The sequence below is a fragment of the Megalopta genalis genome, chromosome 1 (genome assembly GCF_051020955.1).
Source record: "Megalopta genalis isolate 19385.01 chromosome 1, iyMegGena1_principal, whole genome shotgun sequence".
Lineage (NCBI taxonomy): Eukaryota > Metazoa > Arthropoda > Insecta > Hymenoptera > Halictidae > Megalopta > Megalopta genalis.
The window spans coordinates 5,477,007-5,500,153 of record NC_135013.1 but is presented as its reverse complement, the minus strand read 5'-3'; the positions used below and the strand labels follow the sequence as shown (position 1 = coordinate 5,500,153).

General features: G+C 46.1%; 1 protein-coding gene across 3 annotated transcripts in view; it reads right to left on the bottom strand.

Moving 5' to 3' along the window:
- The window catches only part of Pdk1 (Phosphoinositide-dependent kinase 1), a 1,509,859-nt gene that overhangs the window by 98,177 nt on the left and 1,388,535 nt on the right, over nt 1–23,147 (bottom strand). Inside the window, exon 1 of one of the 3 annotated variants that reach the window (XM_076519280.1) lies at nt 2,998–3,078. The exons of the other annotated variants lie outside the window; for them this stretch is intronic. Coding sequence (XP_076375395.1) covers nt 2,998–3,063 — 66 coding nt within the window. The 5' untranslated portion in view covers nt 3,064–3,078. Of the gene's footprint in view, nt 1–2,997; nt 3,079–23,147 lie in introns of those variants that run through there. 3 annotated transcript variants of the gene reach the window in all.

Sequence of the window (23,147 nt, the reverse complement as noted above, 5' to 3'; positions counted from 1 at the left end):
AAAGAAAAACAAAAAAGAAACGATGCACGCGATAACAGCTTTCGTAATATCGGTCACACAACTGTTGACATATACAGGGTGTCCCGGAAATGTCTCGCAATCCGAAAGTGGGGGGTTCCTCGGGACATTCGAAGCAACTTTTTCCTTTACAAAAATGTTCTCCGAGGCACCGTTAACGAGTTATCAACGAAAAACAGTGAGCAATGTGAGACGAGCTCGGCTGGCGCGAGGCGACCGAGCCAATGAGCGGAACTGGGCTACGTGCGCCGGTTGGCTGGGCCGCCTCGCGTCGGCCGTACTCGATTCTTATTGGTCACTGTTTTTCGTTGATAACTCGTTAACGGTGCCTCGGAGAACATTTTTGTAAAGGAAAAAGTTGCTTCAAATGATCCGAGGAACCCGTCATTTCCGGATTGCGAGACATTTTTGGGACACCCTGTATACATAAACAGCGCCTTACAGGAAGAAACGCGCGATGGCCAACGGCGAAAGAAAACCTTCGCGACCGTTTTATGGGCAGATTGTTTGCACATAAATGTAACTAATTATCCGATCGGTCCGCTCGTAATAAGTACGTGTACTCAGGATAATTATCGAGTGGCAACAATGGCGCCATAGAACCAACTCCTCGACGAGCGTATAATCTGTAACGGCGTATAAGCCGGCACTTATAATTTCTCCTCGACGTTTCAGTATCGCCGGCGCGCTGTTATGTCATCGATTCCGTTCTTTTATTGCCCCGGGGAACTTTTGCGAACGACTATGTAGACGGGTTTGGCAGTCTTCTCGGCGCGGCGCGCGGAACATCGCGTCGTCCGACTTCGGATCCAAGGTCGCGCCCGGCCGACTGCCGCGCGGGGGATGATTCTCCCTTCGTATTACGGAGAATAAAGTGGAGAACGCCGACGCGCGAATCGCTGTTCGAGGTCGCCCCGTTATATTATTATAACGTATTAGATTCTTCCGCGAATTAGATAAGACCTCGATCGACTTCCCGGTAAAAGACCGCGCGCGACGGCAATCGTTTCACGGGAACAGCAACATCAAATGTTTACACCCCGTTTCTTTTTTCTCTTCGCTTTTTTTTTCCATGAAACACGATACGTCCCATATTCCTAGATTACTGTTCCCGGTATCTGGAGCGCCGGCCGCGCAAAGTAAATCAATTAATCGACTTCGAATCCGATCGATATCGACCGGAAACGAATCGTCGCCTGTACACACGACGAGCCTCGAGCATCGGCCAGATAAATGGCCAGATTAAATTCGCGTATCGGCCGATCGTGTCGGAACGAACGATTTCTGCCGATGGAGTCGAACAAAATATTTTCGAATGCGACCCGAATTTGTTGATACGCTTAACGACGATCGGGATTAATTCGTTTGGGAGCGCTTCGATTATTTGTATGCATTTTCATACATATTTTTAGATACATTTAGACACATTATATGCATATATTTATATGTACGTACATTTATATACATTATATGCATATATTTATATGTACGTACATTTATATACATTATATGCATATATTTTTATATATACATACATTTATATACGTCACATGCATATATTTATATACATTTATATACATTTATATACATCGGTTACGATTTCAAACGTTTTTACTCGAAGAAAATGACTTTGATACGTCCATAAAATTTCCGTGAATTCTGCAAATGTCGATTAATAATCGCATCAAATTTGAAAATGCAACGCTCGACGCGCGATCCACCAAAAAATTCCTGTACACCGTAATCGAGAAATTCCAAATTTTGAGTAGACTGATTTTATGCATTTGCGACAAAATTCAGCGCAATTTAAAATGGCAAATAAATTAAATGAAATTAAAAACGCGAACATATTATTCTCGTTCGATTGAAACGATCACCGAAGGGACCGACTTTCAATCGAGTTTCTACCTCTCGCAATGGACACAGAAAGCTTCTATTTTACAAAAAGCTCCACAGAGTCCACTTGCGACAAATTAAACGTAAGCATCGAAGCGCACGATTTCGACCTATTCGCCCCGAAACAATCCGAGCAGCATCGATCCAGAAAAGTTCTCGGACACCGGGCACGGAGAGAAATCGTCCGCGCGCCCGGACGCAAAGTTGCCCGGTGCATTCATAAGTCCGGCGCGGCGACGGCCGGGGCAGTAACTTTGGCTAAAGAACTATGCTTGGCCCGGCTAAAACCGTAGCAAGAACGTCACACCACGTTCCCGATAACTCGCTTCAAAATTAGATCGGCGAAAGACCGGTGCACAATGAACGGCGCGGCGTGTGCGCACGCTCCGAGGAAAGTTAAGTTATCTCGGCGAGCGGAGGAGAAAGGGAGACGGTGACGCGTGCTCTTCTCGATTCCCGGATCGTTCGGGGATCGTTTCGGACAAGTTACGAGGGCCCCGGGGCCGCTTCGAATTCGGCGGGAACGGCCGCGGCCGGTTGTTTAGGCTGCGCGGGCGTTCATGAATCTTCCTCGTTTCACCCTCGAGCTAGCGTTACGGTTTCTACATCGGGGCGAAGAAGAGAGAATGAGTGAGAATGAGAGAGAGAGAGAGAGAGAGAGAGAGAGAGAGAACGAGAGAACGAAAGAGAGAGAGAGAGAGAGAGAGAGAGAGAACGAGAGAACGAAAGAGAGAGAGAGAGAGAGAGCCGGTTGCGTCACCGCTCGCCATCACGTGAAGAAAAGACACGCGTCATTCGTTCGCGGATGTACATTAGTAACTGGGCCAATTGCCAGCAGTGAAAGAGATATAAATGCGTTTCTTCGCAACGTCATGCCAAGGAACGCGAACAAATGAGGAGAGCGTCTCGAGGGGCCGATAAAGCGGAATCAATTGTCCGTTTCGATGCCGGGCCACCCCGGGGAGGAAATTCGACGGGATACGCCCGGGATTATTCCGGGGCGGCCGCTTTAAAAATTTCATCTTCCTCCCCCCCAGTGTAGGGGGGGAGGGGGATCTCGTCGGTAACGTCCGGGTAACTCACCGAGATCAGCCGCCTGGTTGTTCGCAGAATGCGCGAGGTCACGCTGACGCGATCCAACCTGGACATGCTTCGGACCTGTCCATGAAACGTATCCTCGCCGCCCCGCGCGATCCGTCACCGCTGGTCACCTCCTCTCCTCGCTGCCAGAAACATCGCTCCGTATCCCGAACTTCGCCGATCTCCGGGCTGAAACTAGTTCCGTCGCGGTCCAGCGAAAACGGCGAGCCGGAATTATCGGTTCCGGCGAGGAGGAGCACGTTTCAACACCACCGCCGCGTCGACGCGCGTTCCACGGTCGATCTCCGGTCACCGCGAGGATCGTCGCCGCGATGGATCCAGCGCCGCTTCGATCGGATCACGATTTGTCCGTAGGCGCGTAGGTCTTCTCGATCGTCGAAAGCGCGTGGACGCTTCCGTTCGTAATTACGGAGCGGACTAAGTGGTGCCAGTACGCTCGTGAACCGTTCGCTATTTCCGCCAAGTTCTTCTAGAAATTCGCGGCAAGTTCGCGCTCTATTATTACCTGCTGAACCGCGCGTGTATCGCAGAAAAGCGTCGCAACCGGCGCTCTCGAGCTTTTTCTAAGCGCGCCGCGGCGGAACCGAGAGCGCGGGATCGAATCCGTCGCCGGGGAACACCGATCGATCTTTTCACTTTTGCAGTCGCGACACGCTCGAGCAGAGATCACCGCGAGACATCGGAAGTCCAGTTTCTGAAGTCGCCGAGGCCGCGCGCGTTGGTCCCGAGCAGATTCTCGGCCTCGCGTGACAGAACACCAGCGAATTGTCCGGCTGCCAGAAATTGTTTTCCGCGGCCGCGTCAAGGACTAACGGAGACGGACCGGTTCTATGGTCCCGCGACGCCTCTCGAATCGAATTATATACCCGTCGAGGCATCGATCGGACGGAAAATGAGACGTCGGGCCGCGCGGGTCATAGGGGCAAACGTCATCGCCGCGCCGGCCGAGCGTCATTCCGATCACGCCTTCCACCTTTTATCGCCTCGTAACCGCGGCGATTCGATGCTCGTAAAGAAAACCTATATCCTCCTGAAATAATCGCTGCTCTTCGGAACCGTATGCGCGCACGGATGTTCGGGGAACGCCGGGGAACGCGACGGCGGCGCCCGCCGAGCGAGCATCGATGGTCAATGTACTGTTACGTGTTTGCGATCTCCATTGTGCTCGACGGCAACAATATCGTTCGATCGGAAGAATTTACTTCGTCGAAGTCCGCGTCTATCCCGCGGCGGCACGCTTCATCGAACGTCGTAGATCTTCTTTGCCCGGCCGATCCGCGCGCGTGTTCGCCGACAAATGTGGATCGAGGCCGCCGATTGCCGAAGTTTCTTTTGTATCTCGATAGATTAGCGGTTTACCGAGTCTGACCTAAATGCACCTAAGATCGACCTAAATGCGTTCTGTTTTCTTCGGGTTGTTTCTTTTAAAAGCTTCGTTTCGTCGTTTGAAACGAAATACAAATAGAAGTAGCTTGGATAAGTAAGTTCCTCAGATAATTTGAAGCAACTTCATCCTTTACAAAAATTTTCTCCGACGCACCGTTAACGAGTTATTAACGAAAAACAGTGACCAATAAGAATCGCGCACGGCTGACGCGAGGCGGTCCAGCCAACCAGCGCACGAAGCTCAGTTCCGCTCATTGGCTCGGTCGCATCGCGCTAGCCGAGCTCGCCTCTCATTGGTCACTGTTTTTCGTTAATAACTCGTTAACGGTGCCTCGGAGAAAATTTTTGTAAAGGAAGAAGTTGCTTCGAATGACCCGAGGAACCCGCTACTTTCGGATTGCGAGACATTTTTGGGACACCCTGTATATTCGTTATATAAATTCATGTTAACGCATTGAAACAATAGTATAATTTTGTATTCGTTTTATATTCGTTATATATTCGTTATATAAATTCTTGTTAACGCATTGAAACAATAGTATAATTTTGTATCCCTTCTATATTCGTTATATGATCGTTATATAATTTCTTGTTAACGCATTGAAGCAATAGTATAATTTTGTATTCGATTCTATTCGATTTTCTTTTATTTCATTTTCTTGTTTCATCTTATCTATTTTATTGTATTATATTGAATTTATTGTATTGTACTGTATTGTATTGTATTGTATTGTATTGTATTGTATTGTATTTTATTGTATCGTCGGCTATGCGAGGTATAAGGAAATAATCCACCTGACAGTCGTTCGCATTTAAATCGTTTGGTAATTAATCGCATCGATTTAACAATCTTCTTTGACGTCAAGAAAAAACGAAGAGGCTAACAAGTCCGCAAGAAATCCTGTAAAACACGTTTCGAAAAAATGGCCGAACGAAGCTCAGAATTGTCATAAAAACTGTTACAAGAATTGTCATAAAGGCAGATTCCCGGCGACGCGGGAGAAACGCGTTTCGGAGAACGGAAGTTCCAGGACTGTTTCGAGAAGAGCACGCGTCAGGCCCGGCTAATCGCCGGTTCTCGTAACAATGCGTCGATCGACTGTAAAAAGAACAAGAGGCGAGGGAACAAGGAGACCGAATCTATAAATGTTTACGGCGGATCGATAGGTTGCTGGTAGAGGAACGCGAGCCGCGGTTAGAACGACGCCGAGCGCGGCGCGGCGCGGTGCGGTGTTCGTGCTCGTCGGTCGTCTCGGTCCATTGTGTCGGCGCGCGGCCGGTTTCGACGCAATTCGTGACGGCGCCGGCCGTCACGGAGCAACCGTGACGGCCGCGAATACGTCAACGGGTTCGGGCCGGCCGTTGGCCAAACATCGGGAACCGCCCGTGAAAATTATTATCGGCCCGTGTTACCGGCGCTTTAACACTTTGCGGTTCTCTCTCGAGCACTGCGACGTCGCGTCGTCGCCCGTTCGTTCGATACATCCGGGGGTCACCGGCGACCCGTGCACCGTTCTACGCCGAATCGAAGCCACGCGCTCGTACCGGGAATCGAAAGTCATCTTCGAAGAAGAACGACGTTGCGATCTCTATGTACGTTTGTTTGACGCTGTCTAGAATTGGCCAGACATCTCGTCTGGTTTCGTGCTGCGTTCGACTGCGACGCTGTCGTTTTGTTATTGGAAGAACGATAGAGCAGATATTTTTACAGTACATAATTAGGATGTCCCGTAAGTTCTTTCCTTTTCTCGGATGCGAAATGATTACACGATATTTGTTGTTCAAGGTTGATTTATCGAGTTATATATGAATCGTTCTGCTCTATTATCTTCTTTCATCTTTCAGGAAGCCTCGTTACGCCGTTTTTCCAAGATTGTTGAGGCTTATTTGCAAAATATCGATCAAGGTGCGTTTTTATTTCGCTTACGAATTTAAACCGTTTTTCGCGGAGAGAATTTTTTAACGAGAAGAACAAGCAATAATCGGATGGTGCAATGTCTGGGGAGTACGGAGGACGAGGTAGAACGTTCCGATCAAACTGCAATAATTTTTGTCTTACGACCAACGGAACACGCGGTTTTGCGTTGTCGCGATGACAAAACGACGCCGCGTTGGTTCGCCAATTCTGACCGTTTCTCTGCCATGGCGGCTTTCAATTTATCGAGTTGATTACAATATTTAGCCGAATCGATCGTTTCACCTCGAGGAAGGAGCTCGTAGTAGACCACACATTTCCAGTTCCACCATATGCGTAAAAAAAACTTTCTTCGGATGAAGTTCTGGCCTTCGCAGCAATCGAAGGACTATCGACGGTGCGGAACTTCGAATCGATTCACATATCGCAACTCGATTAAACGCTTATGTACCGTTGTCCCGAGTATGTTAGTGGCATCCGTTATCTCGCGCACACTACAGTAACGTCTCCCCAATCGACGCTCAGATTCTGTAGAAAAATGGGCAATTTGAGAAGTGGAGATACGATTGTTCGAGCCTTGCAGCTTGTTTTTATAATCGTTGACAATCGATAACCATAAAAAAACAAGCCACAAGGCTCGAACAATCGTATCTCCTCTTCCAAAATTGTCCATTTTTGTGGACAATCCGAGCGTCAATTAGAGAGACATTACCGTATATCGCGGATTTTCAGCGAGCATATCTTTGATAAGGTCCGCATCCGTCGTTGTTGGACGGCCGCTGCGGTCTTCATCTATACCAATCGCGGACTGTCCTAATAGTCGTAGAACCATTGCCGTAAACGGTACAAATCCCGTTTGCAGCGTCCTTTGCCCTATCACTTTTTTTTAAAGCAATGAAGCATAACACGCCGCAAACGCTTCTTTCGGCTACCCATATCGAACGGCGTAGAAAAAATTGTATAAGGAACTTTGTCACCAATGAAACGTACTCTAAAAGAGTACTCTGGGACGACTGCAACCGATTCCCTAAACAGTCAAGAGATAAGCCTGCGTGTTTATAGAAATACAGCCAGTTAGAGTCATTCGTAGCGCGGCGCGGAAAGAACTTATGGGACAGCCTAATATTACCTATTCGATGTATGTACCGTTGAACAATAAATACGTTAGCGCTGCTGTAACTTCGACCGAATTCTTCTTCCGTTCGTCATCGTTGATTAAGCATCGAGGAAGATTAATCGCCGGCGTTCCGTCTTGCTATATTACCGGCGGCTCTGCCGCGGTAGGTTCAACGTTTAAACTCTATCCGAACCTTTGACTTTTGGCCGCCGATCAAACACAGTTACCAGAAATTACACGGGAGAACAAAGAAAAAATGCACAGGCTCGAGCAAGCGAGCCCGTTTCAGCGTAACAGAGAACATCGGCGCGGGCGCGCGCGCGCTGTATCCGAAGCCCGGCGTCCTCCTCGCTCCTAAAAGCATGATTAATCGCGTGGGCGATGAGCCTAGCCTACGAATTAACCCCCAAATGAATCAACGGGCAGGAATGTATTAATGCGCCGTGTCGAATTCGCCGGTTTCGTCACGGAATTTAAACGAGCTGTCGTGTCTCGGTGCCGTTTCCTCTCGCGACGCCGCGGCAGATGCACAATTTCTTCCCGAGAGCGCGACGACAACGTTGAAACGTTTCCGCCCCGGTTCCTCCGAATTGGCCGGCCCCTAATCATTCTCGCGGCCCGCGCAATTACAGCGGAAACACGCTTCCGGAAGCGTGGCGTCGTTGTTTCGTCGGTCCGCGAAAGCCGAATCAATTCCAAAATTGGCGCGATCCCGGCGATCAATCGGCTCTCTCTCTCTCTCTCTCTCTCTACGTCGCGCGGCAGTCACGCGGGCCTTCTGTATCCATTACGCGGCGGAGCGACGTAATTCGTGGAACGATACGTCGTATCGACGCCTGGCACCGTTCGCAATCGGTCGCCACCGCCCACGGAAAATCCGGCGTCCATTAACACCGCGCGGAACGTTCGCGTTCGGTGCTGTTCCACGCTTCCGCCCCGAGTGATTCCCGATATTCATTGCCGCGCTAAACGGACCAGCGACGCAAACCGGCGAGAATCAGCGTGTCATCGTAGCCGCGAACAACGAACCGCGAAACATCCCGCGTTCTCTGATCGATTCGCGAGCGCGTTTGTTCTTCTCGAGAAAGCGAGGACTCGCGATCCTAATCGCGCCGAACTTTTCGAACGCGAACGCCCGCTTGTCTCCTGCGTCCTGCAGGATTCGATGCGGAAAGTTTGTCTCTCGCATACGCGAATTGCTGTTGAGAGAAGTACATTAGACTGTCCCATAAGTTCTTTTCGCGCCGCGCTACGAATGACTCTAACTGCTGTGTTTATATAAACACGCAGGCTTATCTCTTGGCTGTTTAGGGTATCGGTTGCAGTTGTCCCAGAGTACGTTTCGTTGGTGACAAAGTTCCTTATACAATTTTTTCTACGCCGTTCGATATGGATAGTCGAAAGAAGCGTCTGCGGCGTGTTATGCTTCGATGCTTTAAAAAAAAGTGATAGGGCAAAGGACGCTGCAAACGGGATTTGTACCGTTTACGGCGATGGTTCTACGACTATTAGGACAGTCCGCGATTGGTTTAAGAGATTTAGAGCTGGCAATTACGATTCGAAAGATGAAGACCGCAGCGGCCGTCCAACAACGACGGATGCGGACCTTATCAAAGATATGCTCGCTGAAAATCCGCGATATACGGTAATGTCTCTCTAATTGACGCTCGGATTGTCCACAAAAATGGACAATTTTGGAAGAGGAGATACGATTGTTCGAGCCTTGTGGCTTGTTTTTTTATGGTTATCGATTGTCAACGATTATAAAAACAAGCTGCAAGGCTCGAACAATCGTATCTCCCCTTCTCAAATTGTCCATTTTTCTGCAGAATCTGAGCGTCGATTGGGGAGACGTTACTGTAGTGTGCGCGAGATAACGGATGCCACTAACATACTCGGGACAACGGTACATAAGCGTTTAATCGAGTTGCGATATGTGAATCGATTCGAAGTTCCGCACCGTCGATAGCCCTTCGATTGCTGCGAAGGCCAGAACTTCATCCGAAGAAAGTTTTTTTTACGCATATGGTGGAACTGGAAATGTGTGGTCTACTACGAGCTCCTTCCTCGAGGTGAAACGATCGATTCGGCTAAATATTGTAATCAACTCGATGAATTGAAAGCCGCCATGGCAGAGAAACGGCCAGAATTGGCGAACCGACGCGGCGTCCTTTTGTCATCGGACAACGCAAAACCGCGTGTTCCGTTGGTCGTAAGACAAAAATTATTGCAGTTTGATCGGAACGTTCTACCTCGTCCTCCGTACTCCCCAGACATTGCACCATCCGATTATTGCTTGTTCTTCTCGTTAAAAAATTCTCTCCGCGAAAATCGGTTTAAATTCGTAAGCGAAATAAAAACGCACCTTGATCGATATTTTGCAAATAAGCCTCAAGAATCTTGGAAAGACGGCGTAACGAGGCTTCCTGAAAGATGAAAGAAGATAATAGAGCAGAACGATTCATATATAACTCGATAAATCAACCTGGAACAACAAATATCGTGTAATCATTTCGCATCTGAAAAAAGGAAAGAACTTATAGAACATCCTAATATTTTCTTTACAGCCAGGTTTATGCTTTCCAAGCTAGCCCTAGATCGCTCGAAGAAACGAGAGTTGGACACGAATTATATTCCACTGTTTACACTGTTCGACAAATTTGGAGCGATCCAACGACGACTATCTTGGATTCTTTCGATCCGCTCATCGTTTCTCAGTTTCGTCGCTATGTAACGTATGTATAAACGAAATTCCGATCAACAGCGGATCGAGATCGTTGGGCTGGATCTCGATGCGCGCGTTTTCTCGCGCGCGAATCGGTTCTGACTTCGCGCGAAGACGCGCGACGAGTTCCTCGGCGCGGTGTCGGCGCGTCCGGCCGCGGATAAGTGAAATCGCTGAGTTAGCTTCGAACCAGCGGCTAACTACGTTTCGCGCGTTTCTCGACAGCGACGAACCGAGGAGAACGCGGAAACCGCGCGCAGGAAAGGACGTCTCGGTGCGCGGCCGGCCGGCTCGCTGTTGTAGGCGGTTCATAGAAGCCGTCGCGCGCGACGGACGAATGCGTCGGCGAACTGACGCCGTCTGACCGGCTAGCCGCCGGTGAAAATTCTTATCTGACCCCTCTTCGATACAATTTTCGTGATTATCGATCCGTCCCCTGTTAAACCTCGCGATAGATATCGACGGCTCGCCGCTCGTCGATCTAGCCGCTTTCGTTATCTGCTCCTCTGCCGGCGATATTGGCCTACTGGAAACGGGATGATACCGTTCCGAAAACTTTCCCTTCTTCCGTTCTCGATGGTTTGGTGCATCCTTTGCAATCGTTCTCGAGGCTAAAGCTACCGAGAAACTGAAAAACTTGGCGTGGTTTTGACAATATTAATTGAATTTATTTTTATACGCGCTCGTGATTTTTATCATAACGTGTACTAGAATTTAGAAATTAAAACTTCGCAATCGAAGCTATTTTAATTCGAAATCCAAAAGATGTTCTCTGATCTACAGTAATTCTATTTTATGATTCATTACGATTTATGAACATTCAGCCTATTGGTAAGTACAATAGTTGCGATTTTAACAGTTTAAAAAAAATATAAACGAATCTAATACTGTTACAATCATTTTGAAAAATAGTATAACAATTTTTAGTGGCGCCACAGTGTCGCCACTCGAGTGCAAAGGGTTAACCCTTTGACATATTACATATTAACCCTTGACAATTTAACCTTGACATACCATTTTCTTCGCAATTACTGCGATTAGAAATTCTTCGATTGCAATCATTTTTCAGAAGGGAGAGAAATGCGATGCTTATTGTGTGCCAAAATTTACCCCGATACTTAAATATCGATGACAACAGATCCGAATTTGATTCCAAGTTTAAAGGACAGAATAACATCTACAAGGTGTCCCAAAAATGTCTCGCAATCCGAAAGTGGCGGGTTCCTCAGCTGATTTGAAGCAACTTTTTCCTTTACAAAAATGTTCTCCGATGCACCGTTAACGAGTTATTAACGGAAAACAGTGACCAAAGAGAGGCGAGCTCAGCTGGCGCGAGGCGACCGAGCCAATGAGCGAAACTGGGCTTCGTGCGCTGGTTGGCTGGGCCGCCTCGCGTCAGCCGTACTCGATTCTTATTGGTCACTGTTTTTCGTTAATAACTCGTTAACGGTGCCTCGGAGAAAATTTTTGTACAGGAGAAAGTTGCTTCAAATGATCTGAGGAACCCGTCACTTTCGGATTGCGAGCCATTTTTGGGACACCCAGTTTACTCAATAAGTTATTACCAGAAATTTTCATGACGAGTCGGACTCGTCAAAGTACGGCAAATGGTTTATTCGATCGTTTCTTCAGAAAGAATCTCTCTGCAATTTCGATAATTTAAATAATGAAGATATTGGTTATTTCGACCCACCATTTAGCGTTAATTGGCAATCGTACGCGAACACGTTCGGTTCGTTCACCGGCGAATTTGGCGATCTTCGGGGTCAACGTTTCCCCTTCCATTATTTCTCCGCCTTGAAAATCGCGTTCTAGATCGAACACGTGGTTTCACCGCGGAAAGCGGAATCGCGCGAAGTCGCTGGTAGAAGGAACAGAAGTCGAATCACAATGCGCTTCGTCCAATTCCCAAGTCAAACATGATGTAACCGCATCCGCGAGTTCTTCTAATGCCTATGTATACCGTTCTGTATTTGATCCATTCATTTCCGTCACAAATATGTACCGAATCCGCGGTGTGTACATGATCGTTCCGAAAGAATAACCGACCGCCGGTTTGTTCGCTAGAAATTATGTTCATTTACGTTGGCAGACAAGCGGAGGCCAGTTGCGCTTATCGAGTGGAAGCTTGTCAATACGCTTATCGCCGGGTATCTGAAATTTCTTCGCCCGTCGATTCCAGCGTAATCGAACGTTACACGGAACTTCGCGTTACACATGTTTACTATTTTTATTATTATTTTATTTATATCCGCGCGACGGATAGCTGTAACATCGAGTCGTCGCGATAGCGAGGATAAATAAAAGTTCGAGCAGCAGATGTAAACATCGACTCGCAGAGGAGATCTGGCTGTTCGAAATTCGAGTTGCAGCGGTCAAAGAATGGCATTCGAACTTCTGGAAAATGTAATTCCGAGGTCAAGGAAGTTTCATTTCGGTTTATACAAGATTTTCAGAACAAATAGAAAGGCGAACGAGCGAAACGTTCGCTTTGTACAGGTCTTCCGGTTGAAGCGGTTCGAGTTGTCGGCGCTCGATTATACACAGAAAGTTCGCGTATCAGAAATTCGTCCGCGAACTTAGCGGCGCACCGCGCACTCGATAAAAATACCATTAAAATAAATTAGTTAGCCGCGTTACCCGTACCGCTCGATACTTATTTATTCCGCCGACGGACAATTTCGCCGGAATCGCGGCCCGCGAAATGGCCGCGGCGCGGCGTCGTCTCGGCGGCCGTGGCGACGGCGCGTTATTTTTCACGGTTTCACGGCCGAATGTATTTCGCTCCGATCGGATTTAAGCTCGATCAAGTAACGCGAAATGAAATTGCGCCACCCACAAAGAGTGGCGCGGCGGAAAGATGATGCCCCCGGGCCGATCGGTCGACGCGGCGGAGTTACCCTGCCGTAACCAACAGCGTTTTCACGTTTTTTTTTTGTTTTATCTTCGCCCGACGAGAACCGACGCAAAATATAAACAGCTGCGCGCGAGCGACGTGCGATCGGGCCACGGTTAAATCACAATTTTCGGGTCCATCTGCGCGAAGCTCTACTCGCCGCGCGAAGCTATTCGACGCGCGAGACTACTCGCTACGCGAGGACCCTCGCCGCGCGCAGCTACTTGCCGCGCGAAGCTCTACTTGCCGCGCGCAGCTCTACTTGCCGCGCGCAGCTACTCGCCGCGCGCAGCTACTTGCCGCGCGGAGCTATTTGCCGCCGCGCAGCTACTCGCCGCGCGAGAGTAGCGAGAGTAGGCAAATAGATTCGCGCGTCGAGGGCCCTCGCGCGGCGAGTAGCTTCGCGCGGCGAGTAGCCTGAGGGCCTGAGCATCCATTTTCATTTTGCGCCGGTTCTCGCCGAACATGCCACAGTCCCCGGAGTGGCCGGATTTCGCTGGCCCGCTGCGAGATTGTTAATTAATCCCGAAACTATTTCTGCCGTTCGACTTTGCCGCGCTCGGGAATCGATTTCGAATTCAAAGTGCCGCGCCGGCGAGGATAACGCAAAATCATAACCAACGAGATTGCCGCGGTATTGCCACCGTCGCTCGACACGCTACCACCAGTTGCGCAAATTGAACTACACGATGGCTCGTTCCGATAGAATAGACATCGTCATCTTGATCCACTGGATTCCAGGGAAGTGCGAGATAGAACGATTAAAGTTTCCGTAAAAAAGTGGCCTGTTTCGGTATGGGGAGCTTGGCAGTTAACTACTTGCACCGCGATTTCTTTTACGGTTGCACTGATTCGATTTTCTTCGTAGTTCATAATTTGTTGGAAGAAGAGAAAACAGAAGAAGAAAATAAAATATTGAGTCGTAATAAAAATTTATGTTGTTGCTGTAACAGTTTAAATGTCTGATTATTCTGTTACGACGATCTTTTAAGACGATTAAAGAATATTTTTACATTATTTTCAGCTTGGCAAAATTATTGAAAGAAGAGATACATTCTTATTTGTCTTCTGGTTTTTGCAGTTGACGGGGAAACGTTTCGTTTTGCGTAAAAAGAAATCTTTCTTTGAAGAGGACGCACAGTGGAAGGGATCCACGGAAACACGAACTAAATTAACTTAACCAACTAAATTAACGAACTTATTGTTATGTTTACCTCTTTCATTGTAAGTAGCAAAATTACAACAAAATTATTCTAACAAAATTACAATTTAACACTAGATTTACAGAACCCGTCAAAATCACGTGAAAATCACGTCAAAATGAAAATGAAAATGAAGTTTCTTAATTTACGATTATTCATATCGCGAAGTTATTTATTCAACTTATATGTTACTTACGGCAGATGTTAACACTTGTTCAAAATCCGTAAAAATGTCTTATCGTTCCCTTTATAAACTCACATAAAACAGCTGTTTTTTCTGCTCCGTAAATCTAGCGTCAAATAGCCAACCACTACTTTCAATCACGCGACGAGTATACTCGTCACGGCAAAACAATCCTGTCGCATCTCTACGACGAGTACAGTAATGTCTCCCTTACTGACGCTCAGATTGTCCACTAAATTGGATAATTTAGAAAGAGCAGATACGATTGTTCGAGCCTTGTGGCTCGTTTTTATAATTGTGGACAATTTATAACTATAAAAATAAACCGCAAGGCAGACGAAGAAAAACGCTCTTTCAACCGTTGACCCCTTCTTCACTTGATATAATAACCCGTTGTTGACCTGAAACTGTTTCACGGTTAACCTCGAATATTCTCACTTTGCATAAGTATCAACTTATTAACATGTATAACATGTAACAACTTATTAACGCAATTTAGGAGGACCGAAGCAGTAATGTCTCGATTTCTGAAATCTTTTGGGTTGTCGCAAAAATAAACTCGGTTCTCCAAATACAGTAAATTCTCCCTGATTGACGCTCAGATCGTGCACAAAAATGGACAATTTCGGAAGAGGAGACAGTATTATTCGAGCCTTGCGGCCTAGCGACTCCACTTTTTACTTCAAACGACTCAGATATTGCGTTACAATTTTGTTTTTTATCATGACGTTACTATAACGCAACTATAAAAATTATTTTTAATAACATTCTTAATTTCTTTTAATATTTTCACCGTTTCATAAATTATGCCCACTCATTCCTGCTATAAATGCATAAAATACGCCGTCTACTTATTACAGAATACAGTAAAGTCTCCCTAATCGACGCTCAGTTTATGCACAAAAATGGACAATTCGGGAAGAGCAGATACGATTGTTCGAGCCTTGCGGCTTTTATAATCGTGGACAATTTATAATTATAAAAATAAACCGCAAGGCTCGAATAATCGTATCTCCTCTTCCCAAATTGTCCATTTTCGTGCGCAATCCGAGCGTCAATTAGAGAGACATTACTGTACACCCGTCGGACACAGCGAACCGGTGAAACGGAATCTCGTGGACGTTTATCAATCCGTTTCCAACACCACACGCCCGAGAATAAATAGTCCAACAATGATCCCGGAACGTCGCGACGTTCGAATAGGTCGACGCCGGCGTCGCGCCGCCGCCGCGTCCTAACTTCGCCGAACTGCATGGCATAGTTGGATTAGAACGTCAGCCCCGGTAACTAGGTGACGTACCCAGAATGCACATAGAGCCGGAGTCCCGCGTATTAGATGGACGTGTTTGCTCGTTGCACGCCAAAGATCTCCCCACCAGGCCAGGTGAACAACGTCGGTCCTTGTATCTGGCATCGGCTGCCGAACGGCGTGAGTGTACCGGCGAGCGGGCCGCTATATTTACCTTCGGAAAAGTCGCTTTGCCAAGTCGAGTAAGGTGTCGCGAGTACAGTAGCCGGTGCACCGGGAGCGCCGGATAAATCCGGTTCGACGCCAGAAGACGACACGGCATAAACATAGACGAGACAAACGTCGAAAAGCGTTCCTCACACCGGCCGAATGACCGAGATCGCGGGCTACCGGCGTCTACGAGCGCGACAACTGTTCGCCCATCCGCTCCAACACGCTCCAATACGCTCCGAACATCTTCCATTTATTCTCGGCGCCTCGGCGCTGCGATGGTATTTATCCGCGATCCCCAAATTATATCGCGAGAAGCTCTGGGACGCGTTAATCGAACGCGAGCGTAAAGGGCGCTTCGTCTTCGCCTACTCTAACTCATGCTAACTCGCAGCTACCGAGCTCCTAGGTCAGCAATTCGGTGGATTAGCATTGTAATGGCGCAGGTCACATTTTCCCGGTTTCCGTTCCCGCGTTGTTTATCGAACAAATCGATCGTTAAGACGATTTCGAGTTCATTCTTAAAGCATCCCTAAATTATATCGCGAGAAGCTCCTAGACGCGTTAATCGAACGCGAGCGTAAAGGGCGCTTCGTCTTCGCCTACTCTAACTCATGCTAACTCGCAGCTACCGAGCTCCTAGATCAGCAATTCGGTGGATTAGCATTGTAATGGCGCAGGTCACATTTTCCCGGTTTCCGTTCCCGCGTTGTTTATCGAACAAATCGATCGTTAAGACGATTTCGAGTTCATTCTTAAAGCATCCCTAAATTATATCGCGAGAAGCACCTAGACGCGTTAATCGAACGCGAGCGTAAAGGGCGCTTCGTCTTCGCCTACTCTAACTCATGCTAACTTGCAGCTACCGTGCTCCTAGATCAGCAATTCGGTGGATTAGCATTGTAATGGCACAGGTCACATTTTCCCAGTTCCCGTTTCTGCGTTGTTTATTGAACAAATCGATTGTTAAGACGATTTCGAGTTCATTCTTAAAGCAACTTCACAATTTATTTGCAATTCTGCGCACAGTATCCGGGCCAAAGGTCGGGTGTCGACTCCGGACCAATCTTCTCGGATGTCCTGTTCAACTTCGCCACGTAATCCCACCTTTAATCGTCGTTCTCTCGTTCCTCGTCCTTAAATTTCAGGTGAAATCTTCGCGCGAGAAGCAGAAACCGTGCGCGCGCCGCGGAGAACCTGGCGTCTTCGCGACGTTTCGTTGCTCGAACTTCGTCGTTCTCCTTCGTTTCATCTTGGCAGTCTCGCCATCTTATGCCGCTGGTTTCATTAATTTGGGTCTCCCGAAGACGCCGATCGGTCTCCCGATCGAGGAACGATCGTTTCGACGCGTCGTTCGCCCGTTTTCCGTTCGTCTTGCGAAGCTGCGCAGCTTCGAGCCTTGTTTTTCATTCAGAGGAACTTGCCTCTCGTCGTCGAATCGACGATGAACAACGAACGCGGCGAATAGAATGAATAGTTATGGGACAACAGAAGTGGAACATCGTTTCCTGGCTCAAGGAGAGCCGTGAATGCGAAAGGGTGAAGCGTCGTCCCGGGATCTCTCGCGCTATTATCATCGAAGAACTTCGCTGGCTCGGGGAGCGAAACGCGTACGAACGGGTGAAGCATCGTCGCAGGATCTCTCGCATTGCTATTACGAGGAGGTTAAGGGCGTGGACGCGAAGGTTGGACGGGATATAGGTCGAACAGCGTGTCCCTGGTGGCCCAGAAACGGCCCGAGCCGGCCCGGATCAATCGGGCACCGAGGATTCGGCGAGAATTTTTTTCTCCGTTGCCGCGGTTCGTGTGAATGGGACTTAACGCATTCGTCAGCCCGTCAACCAGTGGGGGGAAAAAGAGTAAAGATAGTATCACGGGTACATCTCTCGAGTTAGTCTCGCGGTGCTAAGAGAGTTAGGTCGGTTATTTCCGTCATCTGTCGCGGGGTTCACGACCTGCGGCCCGAACGACGCGTCCTGACGTAATACGCCAGGTGAACGAGCGGCCTGGAAAAACGGATGCGGAATCGGAGGTCCCGATCTTGCCGGGATAACGTCATAGGTCCTTGCCGAAAGGTCAACCGCGCGATCTCGAAAACGTGGCTCGCCTTACCACGGTTCTCGCTCGCGTCGCGAGCAACTGTTTGCACAGATTTTTAGCGGGCAGGTGGCAACGCCGGTTTCAGGTGTCTTTGGCGCGTAAACGTTTCGTCTGTTGATCTTGCAAATGATCTTGCGTGGTAGTCGAGAAACAGATTCTCAAGAACCGTTTCATCTGTTACCGTTTCACGCGTCGTCGATTTGTGCGAACCTCGATTTTAGAAATCGCGAACAATCGTCTCCTCTTTCGAACGTGGATTTGATCCAAGAAAGATTGCAAGATCACGGTTTCCTTTTTCTATTAACACTAAACCTACCGCGGTCAAAGTGACCGCTTTCTTATTTTGCAATTTTGCAAAGTTCCGAGACTCTTTCGTGGAAAACGCTCGAATAAGCTATATTATTGGAGCAAGTTTTATGAAAAAACTTTACAAATTCCAAATAAATTCGGTCTTCTCACTTTTGTGAAGCAGTACATGCCAGTTAGTATTACTGCTTGGTAGGTTTAGTGTTAACCCTTAGCGCTCCGCGCGTTTCTCGAGTACTTCCTACCAGCAACCCCGGCACATTTTTCGAGCGGAGCGCCCGAGATCAAGGAAGTCTTATTTCGAGCGGAAAAGATTGCGCGTCCTTGCGAATGCATTTGATTTTATTTCTTTTATAAATATACATTTTCCTATTGTAAATAAAAGATAAATTTTAAATTTTGTAATTCACCATGGTGCGATATCTTTGGTAACAATCTCCCATGTGCATTCTGGGTTTACTTGGACAAGTGTCACAGTATTCGCTTCGCCAAATAGAGTTACTAGATATTTCTTTCGAGTTTAGAACATTTTCTGCGTAATCGTTGGTTTCCTTTATAATTTCATTTACCGATTCGTCCGTGAAAAATAATTTAAAATATCGTATCGGCTGTTCGATGTTTGTAGGAACTTGTGGTCCAACGACTTGTGGCAATACGCTAAAAGGTATTCTATCTGGAATATGTAATTCTTCCGTAACATCGCGCCATTCGTCTAAGTCTTGTAACGAATCTTTGCTTTCGCTTTCAATAATTCTCATTCTTCGTCTCTTTGGTAGTATAATTTCGCTACTGCTACTCGAAGCGTCAGAATCATAACCAACATTGCATTCCACAATGTCTTTTAACTCTTCAAAATCAAATACGTCTTCGGTATCGCTCGGCTCTAAATTCTCATCGTAATATTTATTTTTCTCCATGTTGCTAACCATAGAAAAGGTTAAAAAATGGTTTAATCGTAATGGTACAGTCTTATATATATATACATGTATATAGCACGTTTTAACTATACAGATAACAATTGCTAACGCCGACGTATGCATAACGTATGCTGAAAACATTTGCCTCCGCAGCAGAGCCTTCGGAGTTACAAAACAAATCACAAACGTCTCCATAGAGGAGCCTTCGGAGCGCTAAGGGTTAACTAATGCCGATGTTAATTAATTAAAATTAATTATTGCGCGCGCTGTGTCGAATGTCACATGCCACGATATACGAAATGATCACAGATAAGACAATGGTACCTGAAAATTGTTTCTTGTCACTGGACAATATCTTTCGCGAGATCGAAATGTTTCGGCTCGAAAGACATGTGAAACTGTCTTGGCCACCAGCGCGATAAAAATCTGCACACATCGACGCCGATAAGGCGGATATCTCGTAGCCAAATTTCAGCAGACAATATCGAGAGGATCTTGCGACATCGAATCCACTGCGCTGCCGAAAGAAGAACCAAACGGTTAGAAGTTGCACAGGAATCTCGTCCGCGCGCGCAATGCGTCAGTTTAACCCTTCCATGGTCGCAATATAAATTTTCAAGAAAATTGGAATCTTCGCTCACTATAATTTTATCGTATAATGATACAGCTGTTATTCGTTTTCCTGGCGTCCACGCGCGCGCTAAAAGTAGGCGGAAAGCTTAGTTCCCAGTGTCTATGAAAGGATTAACTGTTCAACCCTGTTCACCTTCCAAAAAAAGTTGGAATATTCGCTCACTATAATTTTATCGTATAATGATACAGCTGTTATTCATTTTCCTGTTACTTTAGATTTTCCACCCCTCGAAATTAGGGGTGGTGGGACCTATGCACAGATGCGAGCACATTTCATCGACAGGAATATTTGAGCCTGGCGTCCACGCGCGCGCTAAAAGTGGGCGCAAAGCTTAGTTCCCAGTGTCTATGAAAGAGTTAACTCGATTATATCAACCCTGTTCACCTGCCATAAGCATCGAGGACCAGAGGATGCTTGCGGCATAAAGGACGATCGGCCAAGTTGTCTCCGTTTCTCGCTTTCGCGACGGAAAGTCGAGCTGTCATTCGAGCGCGTCGATCGTGGATTACTGTTCGCAATTTCGAGGGCGACGAAACGCGGCCGCCGAGATCGGTTAACAATGGGGACGCGCGACGTCACCGGCGCCGCCCCCGCCGCGCGATAATTAACTGAGAAACCGGGCGAAAGTCGGGAAAGCGCGTAGCGATCCATCTTGCATGTTCAACAGGTATCCAGATAAATTCCACAGCCGGAGAATCGGGAACCCTCGAGGTATGTTTGCTCGGCTCGCCGCGTTTGCCCGGCCACCGCCGGCAACAGCAGCAACGGTAACAGTAACACCAGCAACGGACCAGGAAACGCTCGGATACCTGATGTGTCGTTACGTTCGACCATCTGTGCAAGCGTTACGTATACCGATTGCCACGATGCTTGCATCGGGATGCGCGTTTCCTGCCCCTGAAACTTCATTGTTCGCCTCGCTTGAAGAAAAGCCCGGGTAATAGGGATCAGGGCAGTGGAGCCAGTTACTGTGGGATAGTATTATTATTATTATATTATGTGTGGCTTTTGTATATTTTCGAGCGTAATTAATTTTATGTGTATCTTATATGTATATGTTACATTTTTTAAATTTAAGGTCAGTGAATTAGTTATTTGTTAAAATTTACAAAAGATGGAAGTTCTTGGAATATCGCAAAAATTGTTTCAATTTTCAGTGGAAATTTTCTTGTGGAAAAGCTTAAGAAAACACTGAACGAAGATCAATGTTCAGTAAAATATATTATTATAGATAACAGTTATCACAATGTTAATTGCATTGGTAAAACTTGTTAAGATTACAGAAAAAGCAAGAGAATTTATTTGAATTTTCCTTTTTAGTTTCAATTTTAGTGGTTTATTTCCTGTGAACATTTTTTTATGGAGAAGCATAAGAAAATACTGAACGGAGATCAATATTTGATAAAATTAATCGTTATAGGTAAGAGATATCACAATGTTAATTGTATTGGTAATTAAGATTACAGAAAAACAAAAGAATTTATTTGAATGTTTGCTTTTAGTTTCAATTTTAGTGGTTCATTTACTGCGAACAGTAATTTAACCTATTTGTCGCTCGATGCATCAGTTACTGTGCTGTTTGTCACACGCTAAGCCTACATAACCTCAAATCTCAAATCATCTCCGTCATATTTTTAAAGAGGAGAATTCCGAATGCATGCAATTTTGTTAAAGCAGCGATCTCTAATATGAACTTTTAAACGACTTATTATCAGACTGCGGATTTTATGCGTTTATAACAAGAATTAGGTACAAAATAAACCAGCAGCAAAATTGAAATAATTGAAGCGTACCAATAAACCAGTTTCAATTTATTAAACTTATTCAAAAAAAAGCAAGAATTAATAGGTGCAAAATAAACCAGCAGCAAAATTGAAATAACTGAAGCGTTCTAATAAACCAATTTCAATTCATTAAACTTATTAAAGAAAAAAAGCAAGAATTAGCAGATGCAACATAAAAACCAGTAGCAAAATTGAAATAATTGAAGCGTTCCAATAAACCAGTTTCAATTCATTAAACTTATTAAAGAAAAAAAGCAAAAATTAGCAGATGCAACATAAAAACCAGTAGCAAAATTGAAATAATTGAAGCGTTCCAATAAACCAGTTTCAATTTATTAAACTTATTAAAGACAAAAAGCAAAAATTAGCAGATGCAATATAAAAATCAGTAGTAAAATTGAAATAATTGAAACATTCTAATAAACCAGTTTCAATTTATTAAACTTATTAAAGACAAAAAGCAAAAATTAGCAGATGCAATATAAAAATCAGTAGTAAAATTGAAATAATTGAAACATTCTAATAAACCAGTTTCAATTTATTAAACTTATTAAAGAAAAAAAGCAAGAATTAGCAGATGCAACATAAAAACCAATAGCAAAATTGAAATAATTGAAGTGTTCCAATAAACCAGTTTCAATTTATTAAACTTATTCAAGAAAAAAAAGCAAGAATTAATAGATGCAACATAAACCAGCAGCAAAATTGAAATAATTGAAGCGTTCCAATAAACCAGTTTCAATTTATTAAACTTATTCAAGAAAAAAAAGCAAGAATTAATAGGTGCAACATAAACCAGCAGCAAAATTGAAATAATTGAAGCATTCCAATAAACCAGTTTCAATTGATTAAATTTATTAAAGAAAAACAGAAATCTCTGAGCAATTTATATTTCTTGCGGTCCACTATCCACAGTCCACTTATTATTACATGAAAATTTCCAGTTCATAGAATATAAAATTCACGAACATTACATCGAACATTAAATTTGTATCGCGCACCGGCAATCGAGGCTCAACGAACAAGATTTCGAGGACGGTCTTGACTCGACGGCGACCAACCGTCCGGGTAGCAATAACGGACCAATTATGCACGCGTGCATCGGAAAGCGCGAGAGGCGTGTTCCCTGTTCGACGTCGGCCACCGCCCTCGTTACTCTCCGAACGTTCTTGGCAACTCCCGGGGTAGATTTATTCGGGCCGGGAAAGGGAGAGGAGAGCGCGGATGAGTTGCGCTTTATGCGGGGCCCCATTACTGGACTCCATTTCCCCAGCGAGGTATTATAACAAAACCGTGGCGCTCGCGCGCGCGCGCGCCTTAATAATTACTTCTCTTTTATTATGCGCAAGAAATATACGCGTTCGGTAATATCCTTGAATTATCGCGCGCCTCGCCGCGGAAAGAAAACATCTGCATTGCGTCCCGGAATTAAGGGGCTTCGTAAATCTTGCGGTCGCGCGCGCGCGCGCGCAACGCTGCTTCTACCCTAAAAAAAATTTCTCCGCGC